The 24,445-nt window shown below is 43.4% G+C and overlaps 1 protein-coding gene across 1 annotated transcript; it reads left to right on the top strand.

The window, feature by feature from the left end:
• Positions 1-1,296: 1,296 nt before the first annotated feature.
• On the top strand, positions 1,297-19,534 carry LOC132320020 (E3 ubiquitin-protein ligase RBBP6-like). The gene is made up of 14 exons (XM_059832118.1): positions 1,297-1,462; positions 5,079-5,178; positions 7,134-7,172; positions 7,476-7,512; positions 11,199-11,243; positions 13,478-13,566; positions 13,685-13,781; positions 14,434-14,573; positions 15,482-15,651; positions 16,405-16,508; positions 16,882-17,004; positions 17,148-17,226; positions 17,321-17,378; positions 18,826-19,534. The coding sequence occupies exons 1-14, from the start codon at positions 1,297-1,299 to the stop codon at positions 19,532-19,534; spliced, it is 1,956 nt and encodes a 651-aa protein (XP_059688101.1).
• Positions 19,535-24,445: the final 4,911 nt, after the last annotated feature.

Raw genomic sequence — 24,445 nt, 5'->3', positions numbered from 1 at the left:
CGCTGCAGTTCCTTATCTCTGATGCCAGATCATGGGAGGGTTTCCCAGAGGTGTCGGAGGGGCTGGGATGCTGGCGTCATCTGGGCAGTCCAGGGATACCCTTTCTTCTTCAGGGTGGGGGCTCTCCTTCTCCTCCACGCAATGAGCTGGGGTCCTTCAGTCATGCTGACGGAACCATGGCTGTGCAGTACACAATGTCGACTAGATACATCTTAAGAAAGGTCATACAATTTCATACTCTAAAGACTATTTTGTACAATAGTTAGGCAATGAGATTTCCCTAACAGTCCCTCCTTTTCTTTTGACCATCAGGGACACACTACACTATTCATTAAGTCGTAAGTCGAGTTCATAAGGTAACACAACAGTGTAAACACACATGTATAATTACAAAGCAAAACAGGAGAGTGGATACACAACCCAAATCCTTTTAGTTCACAGTCCTCCACCTAAGCCTGGGAGCCAAGAGGTTAGCCACCCAAATAGATTTAGGGGAGATCCCTGCCTTACTTCATGTAATATTTTTAAATGAGTCTTTATCTTGTTTCTGTCAGTTTCCATTTTCTGGTCTTGATTTACATAAAACTCCAGCAGCTGTTAGGCAATAATGCACATACTCTGTCCTGGACTTCTAAAAGGTGGTCTAGGGCTAATCAAGTCTATGTTACCACTGGTGATAATAATTTGCTTTCTTCCTGTAGGGCTGTAATACTACCTGCGCTTTCATTAGTGGCTTTTTCTAATTCTCTTGACGCATTTGCAGTAGCTGGCTGGGGCAGTGACAGGCCCGGGGCTGACAGGCGGTGACCCCGACCGGTGATAGCTCTCCCCTCGGGGTGCTTGGCGTTAGGAAGAAGATGGCGGGGCCGCCTCGGTCACGTTAGGTGGGCCTTTAGTCATAATGCGCTGGGTCGCATGAGGAGGGGGCTGTGGGTGGGCGCGGTGTGCCATTGTGCATGCGCAGTGATGTGCTAGCCACGCCCCGTGCAGTTGTCGGCCGGGAAACCCCTCTGCGGAATGTTGAGGCAGGGGCTCCGGCGTCGCCATAGCGAGCGGTCAGGCCTGGAAGCGCTGTGTGCGAGGGAGGGAGCGGAGGACAAGCCGGGGGCTGCAGGGTCCTCTCCCTGTTGTCTGCCTGGGCTGCGAGGAGGAGCGCAAGCTCAGCCTGTGTTGCTTGCTCCGACCCCCTGGGTGGGCCCTTCCCCGAGCCGCCGTGGGCCCTAACGGGCGCAGAGGTCGCAACGCCATCTGCCGTGGTAGACGCCGTCGCGGAGCGGGCACCGCCTGGCCCTGACCATGTCTTGTGTCCACTACAAGTTCTTCTCCAAGTTGAGCTATGACACAGTCACCTTTGGCGGCCTCCACATCTCCCTGTGCGACCTCAAGCGCCGGATCATGGGCCGTGAAAAGCTGAAGGCGGCCAACTGCGACCTGCAGATCACCAACGCCCAGACCAAAGAAGGTGCGTGGAGGCAGCGGGCGTGGGGCCTTGGGGACCGTGTGGCTGGCATCGTCGCAGATGGCCCCACGGCGGCCGTGGCCTGCGGGACCCACACTTTGTGGCTCGTCCCCACGTAGCGTGTCTCAGCCTGGGACCCATCCCGCCGGCGTGCAGGGGGACCAGGAGGGCAAGCGGCACCGGGGTTTAAGTGGGCCGGGAAGCCATAATGCGATTCGGCCACGATCGGTAGCTGTGACTTGTGTTGGGGGCCTCACAGAGCTGTTCTTTCATAGTTGCTGTTCTTTCGTAGTTGCTGTTCTGACAACAACCTTCAGATCTGTGTTTTAGAGGCGGAGCTAGGTGGCGAAGAATGTGTGCTTGATGTGCGACATGTAGTGCTTACAAACGTTTTGGTTTCCTGGAATTCTTCTAGGTAGAATGATAAGGAAATGTGGGAAGATAACTTGTAATAACAAACTTGCCAGATTTCTTTGAAATCTGGTGGAGGAAGCTGAAAGTGATAGAAATGGAACAGATGGCTAATTGGAAGACAAAAAGTGGGTTTGGTGACTTAATTTTGTCTTCGACTTGTTATACTCCACTACATTGGAAAACTGGTTTTGTGGCTGTTACAGAAACTGCTCCCTGCCACGTTTTGGATCAAGAGTGAATCTGTGAGTTATAAGCTATACAGAGCCTTTAAAGCCTTGAGGACACTTGCCCATGAGTGTTCTCTGTATCTAAATTATGCTTTGGAATTTCTTGTTAATATACCTTCTTTTCTACACCAAAGACATTGCCATTCAGATGCTACTGAGCATCATTTTCATCATCCCTTTCTACCCCTGTCTTTTTCTCCTGCTACTACGTGTTAACCACATCAGGGCAGTACTGAAGTTTTATGGCAGAACATTTATGGTCAATATACATAAGAAATGTTCTTAGAGAAGGCATATATTCTTTTAAATCTAGTAAATGGTGCTTGATTCTCGGAGGTGATAATGGTTTTGTATTACTTAGTATGACATTTCAGTTTGGTAGTCTGCCATCTTGGTGAGTTTGAATGGGATTAAATACCTTGGGTTGTGACTTTTCGGAAACAAAAAGACTTGTCAAGTGTTTTCATTCCTTAAACATGAAATTTCTTGTCTTTTTCCTCTGGTTCTGTGACACTCTTACAACCGTCTTTTCTTTAAAATGTGTACAGGTGGTTTTTTCCTCTTCCTGTGTGATGTATTAAAGCTTAAACAGGATAATATGTATGCTGTGGGGACCGTAACTTCAGCCCTAGCCTTTAGAGTGGTCGGACCGAAAGCTCGCTGTGTATCTACAGACATTAAAACTATTTTCAGGAGAATGGTTGCGAAGAGACTTCACAGCACAATGTTAGGGGTCTTAGGGATGCCATTGGATTGCATGACATGCGTAGGTAGTGATATGTTTCAGAAGTCTTGAATTTCTCTAGTAGCATTGAATACAATTGTCAAGAGCTTTTGAACAGTGTTTAATTGGCTTGAAGGGCTTTGCTGCAGAGGGTCTCTGAATTTTGTCTTCAGATGCTGATGTCCTTTCAGCTTCACAAATGCTAGCGGGCTGAATGGCCAACTGGCTGACGTCACTCCTGTAATAGCTGGGTCTGTGTCAAACAGAGCCTTAAAACCAGAATGGTGGATGGTAATAAACTGTGATGGAGACCAATTATTATCACCAGAAGGAGAAATGTTTCGAAATAGGCCAAACATGTGGATTCTGTTATAGCAGAAACTGTTACCAAGTCATATAGCATTCTGTTATAAAGTTTTAGAACAAAAACTTATGCTCGTAAGTATGTTCCCCCCCAAAGTGTTACTCTATATCCATAATACCAGTTTTACAAAGTCTGTTGCTTTGTTTTCATACGTAATCAGAATCCACTGAAGGAAAAGTATCTGCCTCACTAGGTTCTGTTAAATGTGGTGTTGCCTAAAGGTGAAGTTAAAGCAGGAGTCTCTTCCCTGCTTTAAAGAGCATCCCTCTTGTTTGACAGTGACAAGATCCTCCTCTAGGCAGGTTGTGTTGCCCTTTGGCCGTTGTAAAATGAGTATAAAATCTTACACTGCGTATATGAGTGACACTGATGCTTATTGAAGCTTTCCTAAGGGTGTTTTCCATGTGAAAATGCAAAAATCCCCCAGTGGTTTTCAGAGCAAAGCTAGAGAATACATTTCAGTGCCGTGTATATGTATGCCCAATTTCTGGTTTCTCTGCGTGACCGTGAATTTCAGTTTTTGTTAAGCAGATGTAGATGCTTAAACTCACCTTCAGAAGATAAAGGGAAACACTAGACCCGGATATTCTGCCTAAATGGGATGTTTGGCATTCTTGCACGTGGACATAAAGTATTGGGTTTTTTTTTATAACATTGCCTGTGCAGGAGTCCTGACTAAAGGCTGAAATGGTCGTGGAAAGAACAAAGTGAACCTTGAGTGAAGGTGGCCTACTTGTTCAGATTTTGCCGAGCACTCTAAGCTTTTACAGTTCACTAATTGTTACTTTTCATCATGGCAATCTAGTAATAGAAGCAATGCTAATATAAGCTAAAAGGAAACAGGATTTTAAATACCAATGGAAAAAACTGATGTGATGGACTCTCTTTAAGATGCTGGGGAGGCAAAATGGATGGTTGGGACCTATTTTAAAAGGTGCGGGGGGGTGTGGGGGGGTGTCCTCTTCCATGCTTACTGCAGAGGCAAGTTCTATAAAGGCAGAATTCCCTTCAAAAAGCCTGTACTCGAGAATGATGCATTTAAACTTGCCTCCTTTTAATTTGATCTGGATTTCTTGACCTGTCTTTTACAATAGATGTTCTCACAATATAGTGGAAGAACTGCAAACTCCAGAACTGAGGTTTCTTGAGTACTCTTGCCTGCCCTGTAACATTCTGACTCCAAACACTTGGAGAATGTGCTATTCTGCTTATCAGGCAAAATTAAAACCCAAACAAAACAAACATGAGACTCTGGACTGGTCTTAATCTGGTGATTTGTGGTCTGGACCAGAAGGAATACTCCGTATGACTCCGTTCAGCAGGTAGAAACAGCTGCTTTCGGCTTCCAGAACTGCAGCTGGCGTGATCTACCATTGTTTGTCTGGGCGTCAGTGCTGTTTCCATTGAAATGCAAAGCACTGAGCAGCTGAGAAGTGTGGTTGTTGATGGATTAAGCCCCAAGAAATAGGCAGCCATGGCAGGCTCTCTTCTGTGTTCTGTCAGTCTGGAGCACTAGCAGCACAGGTGAAGCGTTTTCAGTTAAGAGCTATGAAAGCGACGGCGCAGAGTTTTCGTGCTTTAGCTAAGTGCCTGGTTTGCTGCAGGGCAAGCTAGGCAGGCTTTAGAATCTGGTTTATGCAGGTGAGACTTTGCTGTGGTTTGTTTTTCTCCAGAGGTCTATTGGTTTTGTAGCCTAACGGAAGCCAAAGCAACCTAAGCTAGATGAGGAAAGAACCTCGTGCATTAGCAGACTCTCCTTTAGTGACCTTTGAGACCATTTTGCTGTTGGCATTCAAACTATTTTAAAAAATGAGGGAGATTTTGCTGCTTGTGTTTGAGTCTCAAACCTGAATTTATGTTGGTTTATGTCTGTCTTTATGTTGTTTTCAGAATACACAGATGATCATGCCCTGATTCCTAAGAACTCATCGGTAATTGTTAGAAGAATCCCTGTGGGAGGAGTTAAAGCTACCAGCAAAACCTTTGTTCTGTAAGTATCCATAAAGCATTGTATTCTTTGTTAGGGGTTTCAGTGTGTTGACTTTTTTTACAGATACTAGTTTACAGAGGCATTCCGCTTGTATCTTTCTTGTTAAAGCTGCTGTTAAGTTTTGTTGTCAGGGGGTAGATTTTAGCGCATCTGTCCCAAAGTAGACTTACATTTTTTGGCCTGCTGGGGCACGGGGTTTGAACTCCAACAATGGTAACTTGTAAGATGATTCTGTGGGGTTTGTTCCTGGGGTTGACTGTTCTGAGATCCAAGTTGTAGATCCTGTTCCCTCTAGGTGGAGAGATTCCTTATTATATGTGTTTGCTTTTATTGCTTTTATAGTAAAGAGAGATACGCACTGTAGTGTAAACTTGTAATTTGTTCCCGTCTCAGAAGAGTCTGATTCTGAGTGTTTAACTATTTCTTGCATTTGGGGGAGGGGGGCGGGATATGGCAGGTATTCTTACGCCCCAAATCTGGGGGTTCTGCATACTAGCTATAGAGGAAAGACCAAGGGTTGCCAGCTGGCCAGCCAGGCAAACAAGAATTTCCATTCACAAGTGATTCCTATTCGTTTCCTAAAGACAGTGCCTGTTTCAGGCAAGAGAAGAACAACAATATCCTAAAGTGTATTGCCTTTTGTGCGAGCACGATGAAGGAACAGTTAATCCTTTCCAAACTTGAAACTCAGTAAGCAGTTCCGCACGTTCCTAAATGTTACTGGTTGTCTTTCTTTGTCTGTTTTTACCCTAAGCTGGTATCTGTGCTCCAGGTTTTAATTCTGTGTTCCTAAGATTTACGGAGGACAGAGAATCGGGTGTACTGATTAAAATTACAGCTCTTCAAATGCATGTCATGTATGTATTCATACAGTCCCGTTCTGTATCAGCTACATTAGCATTGTTTGAATGGCCATGTTTTCCAGCCGCCTTAAAGGTACGCCTCTCCACCACAATCAGTAGCTATTATTAGCTTGTGGTTTTGCCATGTCTTTCTAACGTTGGTTCTCATAAATCAAGTAGACTGATGAGTTACAGTGTGTCTTGAAGAAACAGTGCAGCAGCGTGCTGGTGCCCATGAAGCATTTGCAAGCAAAAACCCCTGATTTTATGTGGCTCTGCATGTAAACTTTGGGCATATTACTGCAGTAGCTGCTGCAGTGCTTTCAGGCACTGCCTAGTAATTCGGGACGCCACAGCGTTGTGCTTATAAACGTGGCCTTGTTTGGGGGGGGTTAATCGAAATACGGATGCTTAGTGCTGTCTTGTCAGTGCATCCTCCCTTACTGGTTGGATGTCACCCTCTCCTGCTATTGTAACGCTGCCCTAAAACGAGAGGATAGGTGCTGCTAGCCTCAAAGATCAAATAAGTAGCTGGATGTGGGGGTAAGGAAGGAATGGCACTGCTGTTCTAACGTTGAAAATTAACCAGGCAGATTAGCTTTCTATTCCTTCAGCTGGAAACATTGCAGAAACAACTGGTAGAGTGGTTAACGTTTGGGAATGATGAATGTGTGCTGTAATGGTGGAGAGGCCTTCAAAATGCGTTACTCGCCTTGGAGTATGTTCTTCAGGGTCAGTGGATGAAGAAACCCTTGTGTGGCAATCTAAAGTATCTCCTCGAACTTGCTCATCTTCAGGAGGTACATGGCTCTAACTGCGAGCCCGGTGGTGGTCTAGCAGTGGCAGGAAGCATGAGCCTTTCTATTTGGACATCAGTTCCACAGCAGCCTTTGAATTGCCTCTGCTCATGGGACACTTTGGATTTGTTAACGATATCAGTGGTTGCATGTCTGATTCCTGATGAGCAGCATGCAGATACAGATCAAGGAGTATGTGGAAGCTCAGCAAGGTTTCAAATGTAATAAGTATTTCCTAAGATATTGTAGCATTTTCAAGATTTTCTTAAAGCAAATTCTGGCAATTAAGACCTTTTTTTTTTTTTTTTTGTCACAGGGCTCCTAAAGCACACAAAACCCTAGGAACTGCTTTCAGGTGACATTTCTACTACTATTTTTAGTCAATGTAGCATATGTAACCCATGTAGTATTTTGGCACTCTAAGTCTTAGAGTGATTTCAGACAAAGTAGACGTGGGATTTGGGGGGTGGGGGGGTGGTGTTTAATGCATTGAATGTGATCAAAAGAGAGAGACGAGTTTATGTATAGGAAGAAATTTCCCCATTCACTAGCCTATCAGAACATAATGTTTTGATGTTCAGGTTTTATAATGTGTTTTCACTGCTTGATGTTGGGTACAAGTGCTTTAAGTTCTCATCTCCTTGATTTCTTCTTCTAGAAGTCGAACTGAGCCAGTGAGTGGAACACCAAAAGCAGTATGTAAAAACACCATCTCAGACATTTTTCTCCACACTGCACTTAATTCTCAACAATGTAGCCTTGTATTAATTTTCCAAACATTAACTTAATATATTTTCCAGTAAACCATAGTATATGTTGTGAATACCATGTATTGGATTCAGCATAGTAATAACTGAGTCATGCCATCGTTTGCACAGTTCTAATGTGAATCTTGCTATTTGTGCCTAGTAATGCATTGTGTTTCACATTGAATATGCCAGAATATTTCCTGAATGACTGTGTACTGTGCAGGTAACGTATGATAATTTTTAGATCGTGTAGGCTCAAGGTTTGCACAGTTGAACATGGTGCCATGTTCTACAGCTGTCTGTCGACAGCTAGTAATCTGGATGTTTGTGTAGGTTGTTGTGTGCTTTTTGTTTCTTGCAATAAAAGGTGTTTGGAGTGTATTTTTTGCCATTTTCACATTCTGCTTTTTCTTCACTGGAACGGTGTGAGGCATTACACTAACCCTGGATCATTGGATCTGATCACTTGATAAGGTGTTAGGGTAACTTAATCTAGAAATTCATGAACTCTGGGTCTGTGTTGTGTGAAGAATACGGCCTCTGATGCTCGTGGAATGGTAGGCAATCAACTTAAAATTGAAAACTTTTTGTAGGTAGGTCTAAAACCACTACGTCTAAATCTGACATCCATAATTCTATCACTGATTGGTTCAAATTCCTTTTTGGACATGAATGCCTCTCATTGTGATTTTGAGTTAGTTTAACTGGCCCAGTGACCCTAGCAGTTAAAGTAATGCATTTATGTAAACCACGTTTAGAGTATTTGGTCTAATTCTGATGGGGTTTTATTTCCTGAAAACAGTTGTTTTCCTCTTTGCTTACTAGCATGTGTATAAACACAACTCTCATGTTCAAACATTATTATTATTATTATTACTATTATTGTTGTTGTTGATGTTGTTGTTGTTGTTATAAACATTAGCCTCGTGTGCTCCCTGGCATGTCTGTGTTACATTTCTATGTAGCATCTTACCATAAGCTAACATAGATGTCTCAAAAAAAAAAAAACCAAAAAAAAAACAAAAAAAAAAAAACCACAGAAAAAGGAAGACTCCTGGAGTGGGAGGGAAGACTTAGTGTTTGTTAGAACTAATTAAAGTAAATGAAAGACCAGGCAAAAACATTCCCTTCTTGTTTGCTCTGACTGTACCTGACATGGGTTCTGGGTAGCCACAGGGAGGGTGGAAGCCTTGCATCTCTCTTTACAAGTCCTCTCTCTCTCTCTCACTGTCAAAGCACGGCAGCCTCAGGTGCTTCTAGGCTTGGAGGCACAATGAGCTTTATTCTTAAAGCTAGCTCAGGTCTTGGTCTGAAGGGTGGGGGGTTTGTTTTATTTGGTTGGTTTTTTAATACACGTATTTCTGTAGGTATTTCAAAGCAGAACCTGGATCTTACTGTGGTGGGAATAAATCACTGGAAAGCTTGCCAATTATTGTTGAACAGTAAGGCAGCAAAATGAAGTTTAGTTAAGGTATTTTTAAAAAGGCTGCACAAAGCTGATACTTTAACTCTTCCTTCATTGTCTTGCTGTTATGTTAGCTGTTGTTGTTGTACACTTCCAAATTTGTGCTGCTGGCCTACTGTTACTACAGCCAAGGCAAGAAAGGGGATCCTTTTTGGTTTAGCATTACTATGTCAGTAACTGCAAGGATCTCTAGTTGGAATTTGTCCTTAGAGGCTGCAGAAATGCAGAGAGTCGTGCCCATCGTTTTAGCGCTGTTGAGCACAACTGGGATCCTTCCTGGCTGAATTTTTAGTTTAGCCAAGCTGTCGGGTTTTAGGAAACCACTGTAATTTAAATGTAGCACCCCAGCAGTGAAATTAGCCTTTTCGTCCTCTGTTCTGTCCCCTTTCCCACTTGCTTTGTGTTAGTTTCTGTTTAGTCTTCTGTTTGAAATGGGAGTTAATACATTGACTGTCGAGTCTGGGGTTTTGGGTTTAGTTTTTGGTGTTTGGGGTTTTTCCCCCCCCAGTTCTTCTGCAGTATTACCTTAGGGCTGTATACACGTTTCATGGAGATGTTGTTTCTACTTGACTGACTGGAGGGACTGGCAGGAAATACTCCAGTAGACATTTAAAGGGAAAAAAAAAAGGCACAAGAATGTCGGCTGATTGGAAGGTGGCCGTTGGGCAAACGTACTAAATAGTACATTAATTATCTACTTGCTGCTTTTGATAGCTGTTTAGTAGAAAGGAGTGCTATCACCTCCGTTAAGAAATGAGACTGTTGCCTGCAGGCCATATAATAACCGCTTCCTAAAAACCAGAAGAACTAATTAATAGTTGATTAACTGCTCTGTTTCAGTTACTGGTCAATATTAGACTGTTTAATGCTAGACTCCAGTCGAGAGCTTTCCTCATTTCTTGTTTGCTGCTGAAAAAGCACCACGTGACAGTGGTTGTGCCTGCCAGGAGAGAACATAGGCCTGTTTTCCCACAAGTAAAGAAGAGTGGCATGCGGAGCTGTTCAGTTTACATGGTGAAATTTTTTCCATGTTTTTGAACAACTTCAGACATCGTAAGCAGTGATTCCGGTGTCTTTCTGATAATGTTTTACTAGTGTAAGCTGAAGTGCTGTTGGTGGCACAGTGTAATTCAATATGCTGGAAAAGGAACAAGAGAAGAGTTACCCTTTTCACTTGTGGCAAAACTGCCCTTCGGTATTAGTTCTCACTAGACACTGCAGTCCATTACTACCCCGTGGCCTGAGGACTTCATTCCTGCAAGCTGTTCCAGTAGGCAGCAGGGAGGGAGGAGTGTGGCTGCAATGGAGAAAAAAATGACAGGATTGTGCTCTGAGTCCATGTTATCACCATCCTTAGAAATTGCTTTTGGACTGGTAGCAAGGAGAATAATATTAAATTCTCACAGTTCCATAACCAATTTGGAGAGTATGGCCTGTGGTCTAATAAAATACAAGAAATCAGTTTTTATAGGCTACTCTGTCATGGTAAACACCTTTATTTCAATACTTTGAGCAGTTTCTTTTTTTTCTAGACAAAGTGGTGGGTTACTGCTATGGCTGATGTTTTGGGTTGGCATTTTTATTGGGGTTTTGTGGGGTATGGTGAGTTTGGCGTTTCTAAACTTACTGACAGGAGGGGCAGAGTTCGTGTTTCAGGGCTGATATGCCTGTGCTTCATTTTCACCGGCAACTAGACTGCGTTCATAAAAAGCATAACCATGTGCATTTGTAAGTGAGGAGACGTTCACTGATTAATTTCCAAACTACCCTGAAAATAAGTTTCCTGTAGTGATGCTTCCTTCTCAAATAAACTTAAATTTTTTTTCAAATCCTTTTTTTTGCTGAAAATTGGCAGCTTCCTTAGCCCTTTGACTTCTAAGCAGTTGTAAGCATTTGACAAGGGTCCCTCTCTGAGATACTCTGGAGCAGTAAGTTGATCTCCAGCAGGTTTGGTTATTGTTGTTTCTCCTCATTAACCACATAGGCACTCTTAAGCTGTCATAGGTTTGGACTTTGTTTGGAACAAATACAAATTACACTAGGTTGGAAATGCCTCTTTCTGTGACACTCAGAGGATATAGTGCAGACTTTCAGGCTACAGTAGAGGTTAACTATTGCTATGTTTTGATTGTAGAACTTGAACGTGTGTTTAATTTTTTCTGAACAGATTGATGACTCTTCCGCACCGATTCCTCTGGCCCAGCTTATTAAGGTATCTCGAGAGTCTTGTCAAATACTTTAAAAAAAAAAGGGTTTGCTTCGTCTTTTTAAATCTTATACTGTGATCTGTAGCTGGATAACTGTTGTAATGTGAGCAAAGCTTGAATGTAGTTTTTAAGAATTTAAAGTATTTCTTTTAACTTCAAAGTGTGTGTGTATTTTGATACTATCCTGTGAAGAGTAGTCGCCAGTTTGGGAAGATAGAAGGGGAGTACCTTAGCAGCCTCAACGTAATGTTGCAGTATTACTCGTCTTCAAGACACAAAGAAGCAGCACTTCAGAAGCTGTTTACCATTTTTCATACCTTTCGTTAATTTTGCACTGGAAACTCACCCAATTTTCACAGAAGAGTTTAGTTGGCTCTAAGTTACGGACATTTCAGGGGGTTTGCAGCAGCCAAATTAGAGGCGTTTCTGGAACATGGACAATTGCATGGCTATTTTTCAATTTCTAGTCATTATAGTTATAGATCCATTCTTTGAATGCTGCACGATTTCATAAATCAGAGTAGCTAGAGAGTGGACAACACAATAGACTTTGTTTGAACGCAGGCTGTGTCAATTGTGTAAATATACCTAACTGTTTATAGGAGTAGACCAAGGGGTACGTGTGGCATATTAGCAGATGTGACCTTCTGAAACTGTTGTAATGCCATGTTTTGCCATGGAACTGCCTGCATTTTTTGCTCAACAATGTGTAACTTTCTCTGGGAAAGCACTAGTGGTGGCACTTTGTGAAAAGGCACAGTGCTAGCCAATGAAATGACTAGTCTTTAAAGTTACAAAGATGAGAGAAGGCAGGGCCTAATGCAGAGGAGCTAGTTCTTTGTTCTGAAAAGAAAGGCTGGAGTTCATTTCCGAGAAGGAGAAAGCTCTTCCCACTGCTACCTTCTTCCATCTCTCACTGCAGAAATTAAGTTGTGTCCATTTGGCAAAAAAAAACAACAAACCAAACACAAACAAGAAAATTCCTTGGGAAGGTAGCCAGCAAAAGAAATTGGTCTCCATTAGTGCTGTCCCTAAACGTGTCCTTGTTTCCGTAAACTCCTGTGAAGTTTTACTCTAAAATGTGGAAAACTGTCCAAGTGGTGTACACGTGTAAGCTTCCGAGGAAATTTAAGTATATCAGAAAAATGCAGGGACATAGCATAAAGCAGCTCCAGACTGTTACTTCCTCTAACCTCTTTTGTGCAGACGGGCTTAGCATGGAGGCAATGTGTTGTAAAAAGTTTTCTTTTTGACTCTTACTATGTATTAAATGCCATCTTTGACTTTTGCTCTATTCCTGGGAACGTTTTGTGGGGTTTGGATGTGTTTTGTAAACCGTTTGGGTTCACACAAACTAGTCAAGTATCTGTAAAGTTTTCTGTAAACGTTAATGGAAGCGCTCTCAGAGATGTCGATCTGGACAATGTTACTGTCTGTATGAAACACCCATTTAATAAAATGTTGAAAGTAGTTGGTTGCTTTTGTGAATGCATGCATAGAAGAAGAAAAACATGAGTGGTTGGTCGGAATGATAGGTGCTTGAAAGTCCACATCATTTACAGTCACTCCCTTAGAGCCTGCTTGTACCTGGACTAGTGTGTGATAAAAACATTTGAACAAATACTACTTAAAAACAATCAGCTGCCGTCAATAATTGGAAGATCTAGTTCTGCATAAGGTTTGGATTACAATTTGTACGTTAAAAGGACACAGTCAGCTGGAAAAAACTGCAGGTTCTGCTTACTGTAGTTTAATCATTTAACATAGAGAAGTTAGAGAAGAATCTTTTGTCTTGCTGAGGGGTTATAAAAAGTTTGATTCCTTCTAAGGCTTCTGTGTCTGAAGCTGGCTTTCAGCAAGGAGAAACAACCTCTCCGGCTCTTCAGTTGTGTGTCCTTTTAATGCTGCAAAATGTAACTAGTGATATTTGCATACATCTTTCTCAATTAAATGTACAGTGGACATCTTCTCCTTCAAATAGTCTGGAGCTTAAAAATCAGTTTAAAGGCAGTGGATAGTCTAATTTTTTCTACACATAGCTTCAGTCCACTTGGAAGAAAATGGGATCGATTAGACAGGTCTTTAGGTAAGGTCCAAACAGAGCCTAAGCAGCTGTTTTCATGCGACCTCAGCGAGCGTTGTGCTGCTCTTTACAGGACTGGGTGAGTGGTGCTGTCTTTGGCTGTGTGGGCTTAAATGTGGTTCTAATGTGTGCATCCAATAATTACCTCTTAAACAGACCACCAATCTGGCTGAAGCCAATGCTTCCGAAGAAGACAAGATAAAAGCTATGATGATGCAGTCTTGCTGTGGATATGAACCAACCAGGTAAGTGCTGATAATGTCAAATCTGTTCTTTGAAGCTGATGGGAAAATGGTAGAGATGTTTGTTTTAACACAAGAGACACATGCATATCTTCTTCTTTTTCTCCCCAAAACCGTTTAGTTACATGAAGACACCCTTGGGTCCACCTCCACCGTCATATACTTGCTTTCGTTGTGGAAACCCTGGCCACTATATAAAGGACTGCCCGACAAATGGGGTAAGATTGTGGGGGACTTCTGGTCTTAGTTTTGTTTTTTTTTTACCTTGGCAGTTAGGTAACAAATACATGACCACGCATATGAAGAGTTGTTTCTCTTGGGGTGAAATGCACTTTATATGGCAATGTTGCAAAGCCCTTCAAAATTCAAGGGAGACCTGGAATTACAAATGTGAAATTTTCTTTTTTCTAGGTCATAGACATTAAATATGTCCATAGATCTTTCTCTGTGAACTTTCATGCATATTTTTATGTATTTCAATATTACTGGGAATTTTTGTGGTTTTAACTGTGGTTTTAATGACAGTTCACCATTTTCTGTATTTTGTATAAAACCAAGATATTTCTGTTGACCCCATCTATTGAATATTTGCGTGTGTTAATTGCACAAGTCTCTGGTTGAGCTGAGGGATACTTCACCCTGAAGGAACCTGAAGTTAAGCCAAAGAATGTCGACTGAGTTCAAAACACTGCTCCAGCCTTTGGAACATGCTGACGATACTCCTTTAGGAAAATCAGTATTTCAGCTGAGCAACCCTTACGCTAGGCAAAAGGAGAGGATGAAAGGCTTTGCTGCGTAAAATAATCACTGAAATGTCATTTTAAGTGCGGGTCATCAGATGAGATATGTCTGCATGGCTTTTCTTAACAGAACAAAAATTTTGAGTCTGCTCCCAGACTTAAAAAGAGCACAGGAATTCCAAGGAGTTTCATGATGGAGGTGCAAGATCCCAACACAAAGGGTGCTATGCTGACAAGCACTGGGAAATACGCAATACCAACTATTAATGCGTAAGTATGGCATTAGTTGGACTGACCAAAAAGTGAACGAGCAAAACCATGCGTGAATGCCTGAGTGGCAATGCAACCAAGTTGGCCAGCCTCTGTAGTTACGGGGGAGGAAGCATTGTCATTGTGTCTTAACCTTAAAATCGGTGATACTTTCTAGTACTCACATAGGGTGGTCCTACTGTTCGTGCCCCTGGAAGTTGGTTCAACTTGCGGTGTGCTAAGAATATGTATTTCTGCAAAACATTTCAGTCGTGTTCACAGTGGAGTCGTTCTCTTGGAAAGCTCGTTTTGCTTCTCTTTTATGTTTCAAAGGCTTCTTGCAAAATTTAACACAGAGCTGCTGGACTGAGATTTCCTCCCCCTCTGACTCTTGTCAAATGCCATGTGTGAAACAGACTGAGGTTTTCCTGTTGCTCTAAACTAAGAAAATACTACTGTGTGCTGGCAAGAGTGGCTGTTTGAAAATGCACTTGGTCGCACTTCTGCTTTTCTGTTGTGGATCTCCTTTTGTAGAAGCTGCACCGTAGACTTCTTCCATTTATAAAACGTAATTATTCGGAGACTAACTTCATCCTGAGCCTGCCATTTACATTTAGCCTCTGGCAAAGGAGTGGTGGGGTTCACTTCACCTGATTTCTAGCTGTCAAAAAATGATTTTTCTAGTCTGAGCTCATCTCTTAGTTGATCCCAATGAATGGGAGAGTTCTGCAGAAGGAAAAGTGTTCCCCCCTCCCTCTTCCAGTATTGTGGCTATAGGAAAGTAGTTTAAACTAAATGCCGACTTTTTAGAAGCCAAATGTGGAGTGAGCAGAGTTCCATCTATTATCTGCCCTTTGATAAAAGCTTGGAAGAGTTTTCCTTTACCCATCTCTGACTGGTTTCTTTTTCCTTCCCCACCTGCCCTCTAGGGAAGCTTATGCTAGAGGAAAGAAGGAAAAGCCTCCCTTTTCACCAGAGGAGCCCTCCTCCTCCTCCTCCGATGATCCCATTCCAGATGAGTTGTCATGTCCCGTTTGTAAAGAGCTAATAACTGATGCAGCTGTTATTCCCTGCTGTGGAAACAGTTTTTGTGACGAATGTAAGTGTTACTCCCATGTTTGTTATTTCAAAACATCACGTCTGATCTTCTGAAAGTAGAAGTAGGAGATAACGCCATTACTTTGTTGCCAGTTCTACTTAACACTTGAGTATTCCCTGAATAGGAAAGGACTCCTCTTGCATAAAGGGCAAAAAAAGGCAGAAACCTTTTTTCCCTTTTTACATATCCAGTTAAATCCTCTTTACATGCGGAAGGACGAGTATGAGAAGAGTGCGTAATTGTGCAGGTGGTTACAGTATAAGATATCGAATGCATTTAGTTTGTCGACAGCCCTTTCTCTCATACAAAATTAGATAGCCAACTCTGGTGACTCACTGTGGTCTGCCACAAAGGGCATTTAGTTAGGCATTTAATCCACATTCTTCTCCACGGGACAGTTGCTTAAGACCTTCAGAACTCAAACCTACTAATGCTTTTTTGAGATGTGTTTTATTCAGGAACCTTGAGGTTGGGGACTTCTCATTGTACTAGGTAGCGGAACAAAGACTAGTCGAAACATCAAGACACAGCCTACTCTACGACTTCAAATGTTACAACAGTGAAATTTCAAAACTCTGGAGTGATTTGCTGCATACTAGAAGTTCTTTACATTACTGAACATGGAGAGCTTCATGCTCTCAATTCAAGACCATATTCACCCATTAATCATATACGTGTTTTTATACTTGGCTAGAACCCCCAAAATTGCCTTAGTTTGGCTAAAACTATTCTGATGATTCTAATGATTCACAGGTATTAGAACAGCATTACTGGACTCTGAGGAGCATACCTGCCCAGCGTGTCATCAAACCGATGTTTCTCCTGACGCTTTAATTGCCAACCTGTTCCTACGCAAGGTAACACGATGCCTTTCACAGAAACTGTTTGTAAGAAAAGGCAATTTGTAAAAAGCTGAAAGGGAAGAAAAAGAGCTTAAAAGCTGAAAGGGAAGAGACAATCTGGCAAGTTCAGGTCCCACTTTTGTTTAACATGATTGCCTCACTTTCAAGTTTGGAGCTAACACTGAAGTACTTTAAATACAGATACTCCGAGTTACCAATCATTAGTATCAGGGTTTAATGTGATGTGTTCATATATCTGTACGTCCATTTCTTTTAGGCTTGATAGCATTTACAGGAAGACACAAGCAATTTTACTCTGTGCAGGCCTTTGTTCGTCCCTCTACTGAAGTTTCCTATTAGCTTTTTGTCAATGTTTTTCTGCCTCTAGGCTGTGAACAACTTCGAAAATGGAACTGGCTACACAAAGAGGCTCCGTCAGCAGATTCAGGAGCCACAGCAGCCGCCACCACCTCCACCACCGCTCCTGACTGTTACACCTCCTGCTGCTCTGGTGAGTGCCGCTGAACTTTCTAAATCTTCCTCTCTGTCAGCCAGCAGTTTGTTGGAAGAGAACGTGAGTTTTATTTCAAGATATGCAGTGATTCTTGTATTTTAGTAGAGCTTATTTTCCGACTGTTTGCATTGATTCACAAGGGCTATCAGGTTCCTGTACCAAGACAACCAGCATTACCAAGCCTTCTGGGCCCCCAAGGACAATCAATACCCACCACCGGTAAGTAACTATAACTGTAGAATTTCTTTAAAAAGATGATCTTCAGAGAAACTGAGTGGGATTTTTTTTCTTTTCCCTCTCCCCACTCCAAAAGGTCGCCCAATGAGTGCCAGTACAGTTCGCTCAGCAGGTGGCAGACCGGGCTGGGAACTGTAAGTATTCCACAGAAATTCAATATATTACGACTTATAACCTGTTAAATGAGGCCGTAAAACATAGCTTACACAACAGCTGGTTTATAATGCAAAAAGTATGCACAGGTGGTTGTGGAGAGTACAAGTGGTAATTCATTTTTAAATGGCTTCATTTGAATTGGCTTTAACAAAGGGGATCTGTGCTTGCGGTAAGATGATTGAAAATAGAACTCCAGTACGTGACCGAAAAGAGGACTCTGAAAAAACAACGCTTTGTGAGGAAACCATAATTACATATGAAAATGAAATACAATTAAAGGGTCAGGTGGAAAGCCAGCCTTCTGATTACTAGCTGAACAGGGATGAAGAACTTGATTTTCCAATAGAAGTCAACCTCCAACATTCTTTTTTTTAACAACTTAGTTGATACTGATTGAGCAAAGTACTGGAAGAGTCAACGCTGTCATTTTATGGCAATTTTGAATTTCTTCTATTTAGTCATCTCAAATAGCCAAGCTGCTTTCTCTCAGTTGGAGAGAGAGGAGTCTGTGGTATCTATTATTGCAGTGTCAAGTTAGTCCTTCCTTTTGGTATATATTTGTTATAGATAGCTGGTCAGGGTGTATTGTGTTTATAAAATCTGAAAGATAAAACAAAAACCAGGATCTATCCCACAGACTGTCTGAAATCTCACATTCCGTAAGCAAGCAAAGAACAAGTCAGGGACAAGAACAGGCCAAACACATCATCATGAGCCAACAACAGAGGAAGCGTATGTGGAAGAAGTTAAAAGAAGTTTGAGAGAAGATTAGTTCATATCTGTGCAGTACTTTGAAGATCAGAAGTGGGAAGTATTAAGTATATCAAGGAGTATATCACCGCAGAGGAGCGGTGGGCACTCGGCACATGGGAGATGGAAGTGATAGTGATAATGCACTGTAGCCATTAAGACTTGCTCTTTTTGCATCTTACTGCAACAAAAATGATTTGCACTGCATGTAGCTGCAGAGTAGTGAAATATGTGCGCGTTCACGTGCCAGTAGAGGCCCGGCTACACCACCGTAAATCAATCAATAGCTGTGGGAGAGTGATCATGTGATAGAAGTGAGTGGAAATAGACTTACCCTTCCTGTATGATTTTACACTAACAAAGCAGCAGCTGCTCTGTCTTGTAAGCAGAAACTTTTGCAAGTTCTGCAATTTGCAGTAGCGTTATGCCAGCAGCTGAAAGAACCTTTGACGTAAGCATGTGGAGAGGAAAAAAGAAAAGAAACCAAATTTGGGAGGAAAAAAAATGGGGAGAGTGACTGTTTTGAATTAACTTATCTTTTTTGTCTGTGTGTGTTGTGGTGTTTTTAAGGCCCAAGTGTCCCTGTAGTGCTTCATCTTCCTCTACAAGTTTGTATACCTACTCCAAGTCAAGATCCGGTTCTTCCCGCTCTCGCTCCTACTCTCGGTCATTTAGTCGGTCCCCTTCTCGCTCCTACTCACGATCGCCGCCGTATGCAAGAAGAGGCTACTTTTCTCCAGACAGGTTTGGTCCACCTGGGACCAGACGAGAGAATTCACCATATGCTCAGGGACGGAGGCAGGATTATCCTGGTGGGCAGAGCCACCAAAAGTGTAATACAGCTGGAAATTACCCTGGAAAAACTTCTGGAAGAGAGAGGCATGGCATCAAAGATCCTACAAAATCAAAAGAGAAGGAGGTGGAACATCGACTGGGAGGTGACAAAGGAAATAAAGACAAAAAGCACCGGAAGAGAAGAAAAGGGGATGAGAATGGAGGATTTCCCAATGCTGAGTGGTTAGAAGGAATGAGAAAACCAAGAGAGCCACTTACAGCAGAAGACGTGAAAATGGACTCTCTGTTCATGCTCCCAAGCAGAGATGATGCCACCCCTGTGCGAGATGAGCCTATGGAAGCAGATTCTATGGCTTTCAAAGCAGCACCTGAAAAGGAGAAAAAAGAGAAGGATAGGCCAGAAGCAAAAACTGACAAGACAAAGCGGAAAGTAGAGGTGGCTGTTCCTCCTAAGACAGACAATATAAGAAAACCAGCAAAAGCCTCCCAGGAGAAGGTGAACACCGATGGTGACAAATCCCCTCCAATGGAACCTGCTGTGAAAAAAGTGAAGGAGGAGCAGCCAACCTTAATGCATTTCTGTTCTTAATTCATCTTCATATTCTCTCTTGCAAAACATTTTTGAACTTGTGCATGCTCTTCATGTTGGAAAAAAGCACACAGCATCAATTAGCTTTTCTTAGTGTTTAGCTAGAGCTGCCAGCCTTTCCAGAGCAGCGCTCTGCTGTAAAACTTATTTTTTGTAAAGAGAGCAAGAGAAATCACACGAAAACATCTGCCCCGTAACAGCCCAATTAAGTAGAAGCACCAAGGACTGCAACTGTGACTTTCAAGTAGCTCAGCTGGGCTAACAGCGAGATGTTCAGATAAGCTTACTGCGCTGACTGAGACCATGTATAATTAAAAGGGCAGCTTTCTCTCCAGATTTCTTATTTGGGAATCCATAAGCGTTGATTATGGATTAATGGAATGGTTTAGTTGTAGTCCAACACTATTTGTTAATTCTGATCTGGGGATTTGCTGTATTAGATAGTACTTTGACAGTGCCGTTTAATTCTAGTTTGACTGAGTTTAGAATGGCTTTAATCTTAGTAATACAAGTCACTTTGGTTTTTACATGTAATAAAAATACTCAGACATGATTTCAAACAATAAAACAACATACAATAGAAAGAAACCTGATTTGTTATGTTTTGAGTTAGATGTGTTGTCTATTACAAGGCATGTCAGGTCACTGGAAATGAACTTGATTGGTCAATACAGTAGACAGCCCCCTTTTACATTTGCTTTCTCTCTTGTATTGAATGCATCAAAGAGCTCCAGAAAGTAAAGATCAGAAAAAAGCTGGGAAGGTAAAAATAAAAAGAAACAATAGTTATTCAAGACATAAACCTTAAAAAATATGCAACAGTTTAGTTACAGGAGTATAGCATATTGGCGTGTTTGACTAAGAAAGAGCAGAAGGTGGCTGACAAACTCAGGGCGCAGCAAGGATGTTCCCTCTCCATGTTTTAAGGTTTCTCAATCCTTGGAATGAGACTTGAGAGTCCTCTATGGTTTTTTCCTCCTCTAGCTCCAAAGTAAGCTCTTTATCACTTCATCGTAACATGGCTGCCGTACAGCTTTGAAGAAGGAAGGATTAAGGGTGAAGAGTGAATGAGAATTTTCTTTTTTTTTTTGGGGGGGGGAGTGGGGAGTTGGGAGTGGAGGGTGGGTGTTGAAGGGAAGAGCTTCTTTTTTCTTCTCCAGCAGTCTTAGAGGACGTTGGCAGGAGAAATCCTTTCATTGACTTCTTTATGGGTTATTATTGAAGCTGACATAAAACCTAACTTGGAGGAAATCATACAAAGGCTTCACCCACGCGACCCGTTGCACTGAACTCCAGAGGAGAACGGAGTCCATGCTTCAACAACCATATAGCTCAGCTGGGTGCTGATAGGGGTCCTCCTGCACCTCCTTCAAGAGGAACAGCACCCCATTGCTTCCACTGACAAGGTATAGCCATACGGATGCTCCAAACCAGACCTTGGTTCTGCTGTGCAAAGGGACAGGGCTAAACTAGTTTAATTCCCTGCATTTGTCTTTAATAATACCTTTAATTCATTTCATATCCCTTCTGTTTCCTCCCAGTCCTGTGTTCAAGAGCTGTCCCAGGTAACGCTCAGCTCATTTTCAGGAGAACGCTGGCTAGAAATGAAATGAGGTTCTGCAGCTACTGTGCAGTCCTGCAAACAGGTATTTACGTGGTTAGCTTTCTGCATGACAGTAGCACACACAGAACTACAGGGCTATTTTTGCAAGCAGCAGAATACGATATGAAGATGTGGGCCTTTTGGCATCCTTACACCACAGTCACAAAAATGGCTTTGAGAGAAAACATCTAGAGCTCCATGCCAGCTGGTTTCCTGAGCTCAATTTGCTAAAAGTTAGCATGGGCAGCATGGGAAAATAACGGAAGATTGGCGAGGAGGATTGTAAACACGCTCAAGTGACCTGCAGCTGGGCTGTAGAAAACTGCATGGATCATAGTAATTGTTGTTTAGCCTTGTGTGTTGTTGCACCCTGGCTAACAGAGGGTGCAGATAAGGAGGGGGCCCTGTGGAGCCAGGACAGCCCTGCTTGTGGTCAGCAAAGATAGCAAGATAACAAAAACCTGAATGGTTCTTTGTTTCTTCAAAAGGCTTCGTGTCCGATAACTGACTTTTGCCTCATTACCGGTGAAATGCACGTTACAACTCACCCCCCTGCATATGCTAGTGAAGATTATAGAGGTCATGCTAAACATATATATGACTATAACATTCGTCTCTCCACCCACATCATGCTACACGTCACATATGCGGGGGGGGGGGGGTGGGGGGGGAACCTCGAAGTTTTGGGGACAAAAGACAGAGAAAATGATTGTTCAAGTGGGAGAGAAGAACCTCGATACCTGACGGACCAGTCGACGGACTGCATTCTCTTCCTCCACCCCAGGCAGGGACGCCTCTCGGTACACGCTACGCCTCTCACCCTCTGGGTGAAAGTTATCCCCGGGTTGTTGTATCACTATCAAGTTTTCTAGCAATATTAACCTTAACTAGGAGCACTACTGTAGTTAGTGAATTTATCAACGGCAATTTTGAATCTGTTTCTGTCGCTCTCAATAAAATAACTGATCTCAATATTTGTGGAACTGCTCAGTGAAAGTCCTGGGACTCTGACAGACAAATTTTGAAAGTACATTCCCTTAAACGCAACAAAGCTGAGGGCCAGCAACAGCTTTCAGTGCTGGCACCTTTAGAGTAGGAGCAATGGCTGGACTTTTGCAATTTCAGTGATGGGCTCTGGAGAGAGTGAGCAGGAGAGCGAGAGGATATTGGGACCTTTAAGAGTCCAGGCAAGCACAGAGCCCAAGAGTTGGTGGTTCATTTAAGAGGTTACCAGAGGAAGGTGAGGGCCAGCAACAGCTTTCAGTGCTGGCACCTTCTACGTGGGAGCAGTTGCTGGACATTTTCAGTTTCAGGGCTGGGCTCTTGTAAGATTGAGAGAGAGAGAGAGAGAGCGCACCTTGTGACTGTTAGGAGGCAAAGCAAGCGCTGAACCGCAGTGTTGGTTGGCTGTGAAAGGCCTACCCAGGGAAGGTGAGGGCCAGCAACAGCTTTCAGTGCTGGCACCTTCCGTGTGGGAGCAGTCACTGGACATTCTTAATTTTGGTGATCAGTTCTTGCCAGAGTGAAAGAGACAAGAGAGCGTTGCGAACATGAAGTGACTAGGCAATTGCAGAGGCCCAGGGTTGCTAGGGCTCTGAAAGGGCTGCCAAAGAAAGGCAAGCATCAGCAACAGCTTTTATTCCTGACACCTTCATGTGGGAGGAGTCGCTCGTCATTTCCTGTTTTGGAATCCGCCTTCGCTATAGTGAGAGAATGTTGGGAACGTGAAGTGGCTAGGTAAGAGCAGAGCCCCAGCGTTGTTGGGCTGTGAAAGGGCTGCCAAGGGATGGAGATGCCCAGAACACTTTCAGTGCTGGCACCTTCCATATGTAAACATTCGCCTGACGTTTTTCATTACAGAGCTGGGCTCAAACATGTTTGGGAGAGAATGTTGGAACCATGAAGAGCGAAGGTAAGGGCAGAGCCCCAGTGTTGGTGGGCCTGTGAAAGGGCTGCCAAGGGAAGGTGAGGGCGAGAAACAGCTTTCATTCCTGGCACCTGCCATGTGGGAGCAGTGCCTGGACGTTTTCAATTCAGCTGACGGACTCTAGTGAGAGTGGAGAGAGTTTTGGGACAATTAAAGGGTAAGCAAGCACAGAGCCCGAATGTTGGTGGGGCTGTGAAAGGGCTGCCAGGGGAAGGTGAGGGCCAGCAACAGCTTTTCAGTCCTGGCACCATCCGTGACAGGACAGTCGCTGGACTTTTTGAATTTAGTTGATGGGGTCTGGAGAGAGTGCGAGAGAATGTTGGGAACATTATAAACATTTTCAATTTAGGTGACAGACTGGTCTGCCAAGGGAAGATGAAGGCCAGAAACCGCTTGCAGAGCTGGCACCTTCTGTGTTGGAGCAGTCGCTGGACATTTTGAATTTCGGTGATGGACTCTGGCGAGAGAGATCGAGAGTGTGTTGGGACCTTTCGGTGGCTAGGCAAGTGCTGAGCCAATGGAGACTGTGGTCCACTAATGCCCAAATAACTCCCTCAGGGTTTGGATCAAAGGGGTGGCAAGGTTCCCGGTCACGGTATATACTCTTGGAAAAATCACTACTGGCTACTTACACAGCCCTATTAGATACTGAACCCATGGCATCAGACACAACCTTTGAAATTCAGACCCCGTTGCCTGTCCTCAAAATAATGAGGGAGCCTGCTCCCCTTACCCAGGGAATGGCACACTCCAGTACAATTCAGGAGATGACAATGTACATAAAATGTGAATATGAGCCGGCACAGCTGAATATGAGCCGGCAGTGTGCCCAGGTGGCCAAGAAGGCCAACGGCATCCTGGCCTGTATCAGAAATAGTGTGGCCAGCAGGAGTAGAGAGGTGATCGTGCCCCTGTACTCAGCGCTGGTGAGGCCGCACCTCGAATACTGTGTTCAGTTTTGGGCCCCTCACTACAAGAAGGACATTGAGGTGCTGGAGCGTGTCCAGAGAAGGGCGGCGAAGCTGGTGAGGGATCTGGAGCACAAGCCTGATGAGGAGTGGCTGAGGGAACTGGAGTTGTTCAGTCTGGAGAAGAGGAGGCTGAGGGGAGACCTTATAGCTCTCTCCAGTTACCTGAAAGGGGGTTGTGGTGAGGGGGGTGTTGGTCTCTTCTCCCAAGTGACAGCGACAGGACAAGAGGAAATGGCCTCAAGTTGCGCCAGGGGAGGTTTAGGCTGGATATTAGGAAAAATTTCCTTACTGAGAGTGGTGAAGCACTGGAACAGGCTGCCCAGGGAGATGGTGGAGTCACCATCCCTGGAGACGTTCAAGGAACGTGTGGATGAGGCACTGTGGGACATGGTTTAGTGGGCATGGTGGTC

This window comes from Gavia stellata, chromosome 33 (assembly GCF_030936135.1).
Source record: "Gavia stellata isolate bGavSte3 chromosome 33, bGavSte3.hap2, whole genome shotgun sequence".
Classification (NCBI taxonomy): Eukaryota; Metazoa; Chordata; class Aves; order Gaviiformes; family Gaviidae; genus Gavia; species Gavia stellata.
The sequence above is the reverse complement of the archived record's forward strand: the minus strand, read 5'-3'. Positions and strand labels throughout refer to the sequence as shown.

Bases quoted from the DNA above. Each gene is read 5' to 3' on its own strand.
- LOC132320020 (XM_059832118.1), top strand. From the start codon at position 1,297: ATGTCTTGTGTCCACTACAAGTTCTTCTCCAAGTTGAGCTATGACACA. The intron at 16,509-16,881 runs GTAACACGATGC...TTCTGCCTCTAG, and splicing joins CCAACCTGTTCCTACGCAAG to GCTGTGAACAACTTCGAAAA. The intron at 17,005-17,147 runs GTGAGTGCCGCT...TTGATTCACAAG, and splicing joins TTACACCTCCTGCTGCTCTG to GGCTATCAGGTTCCTGTACC.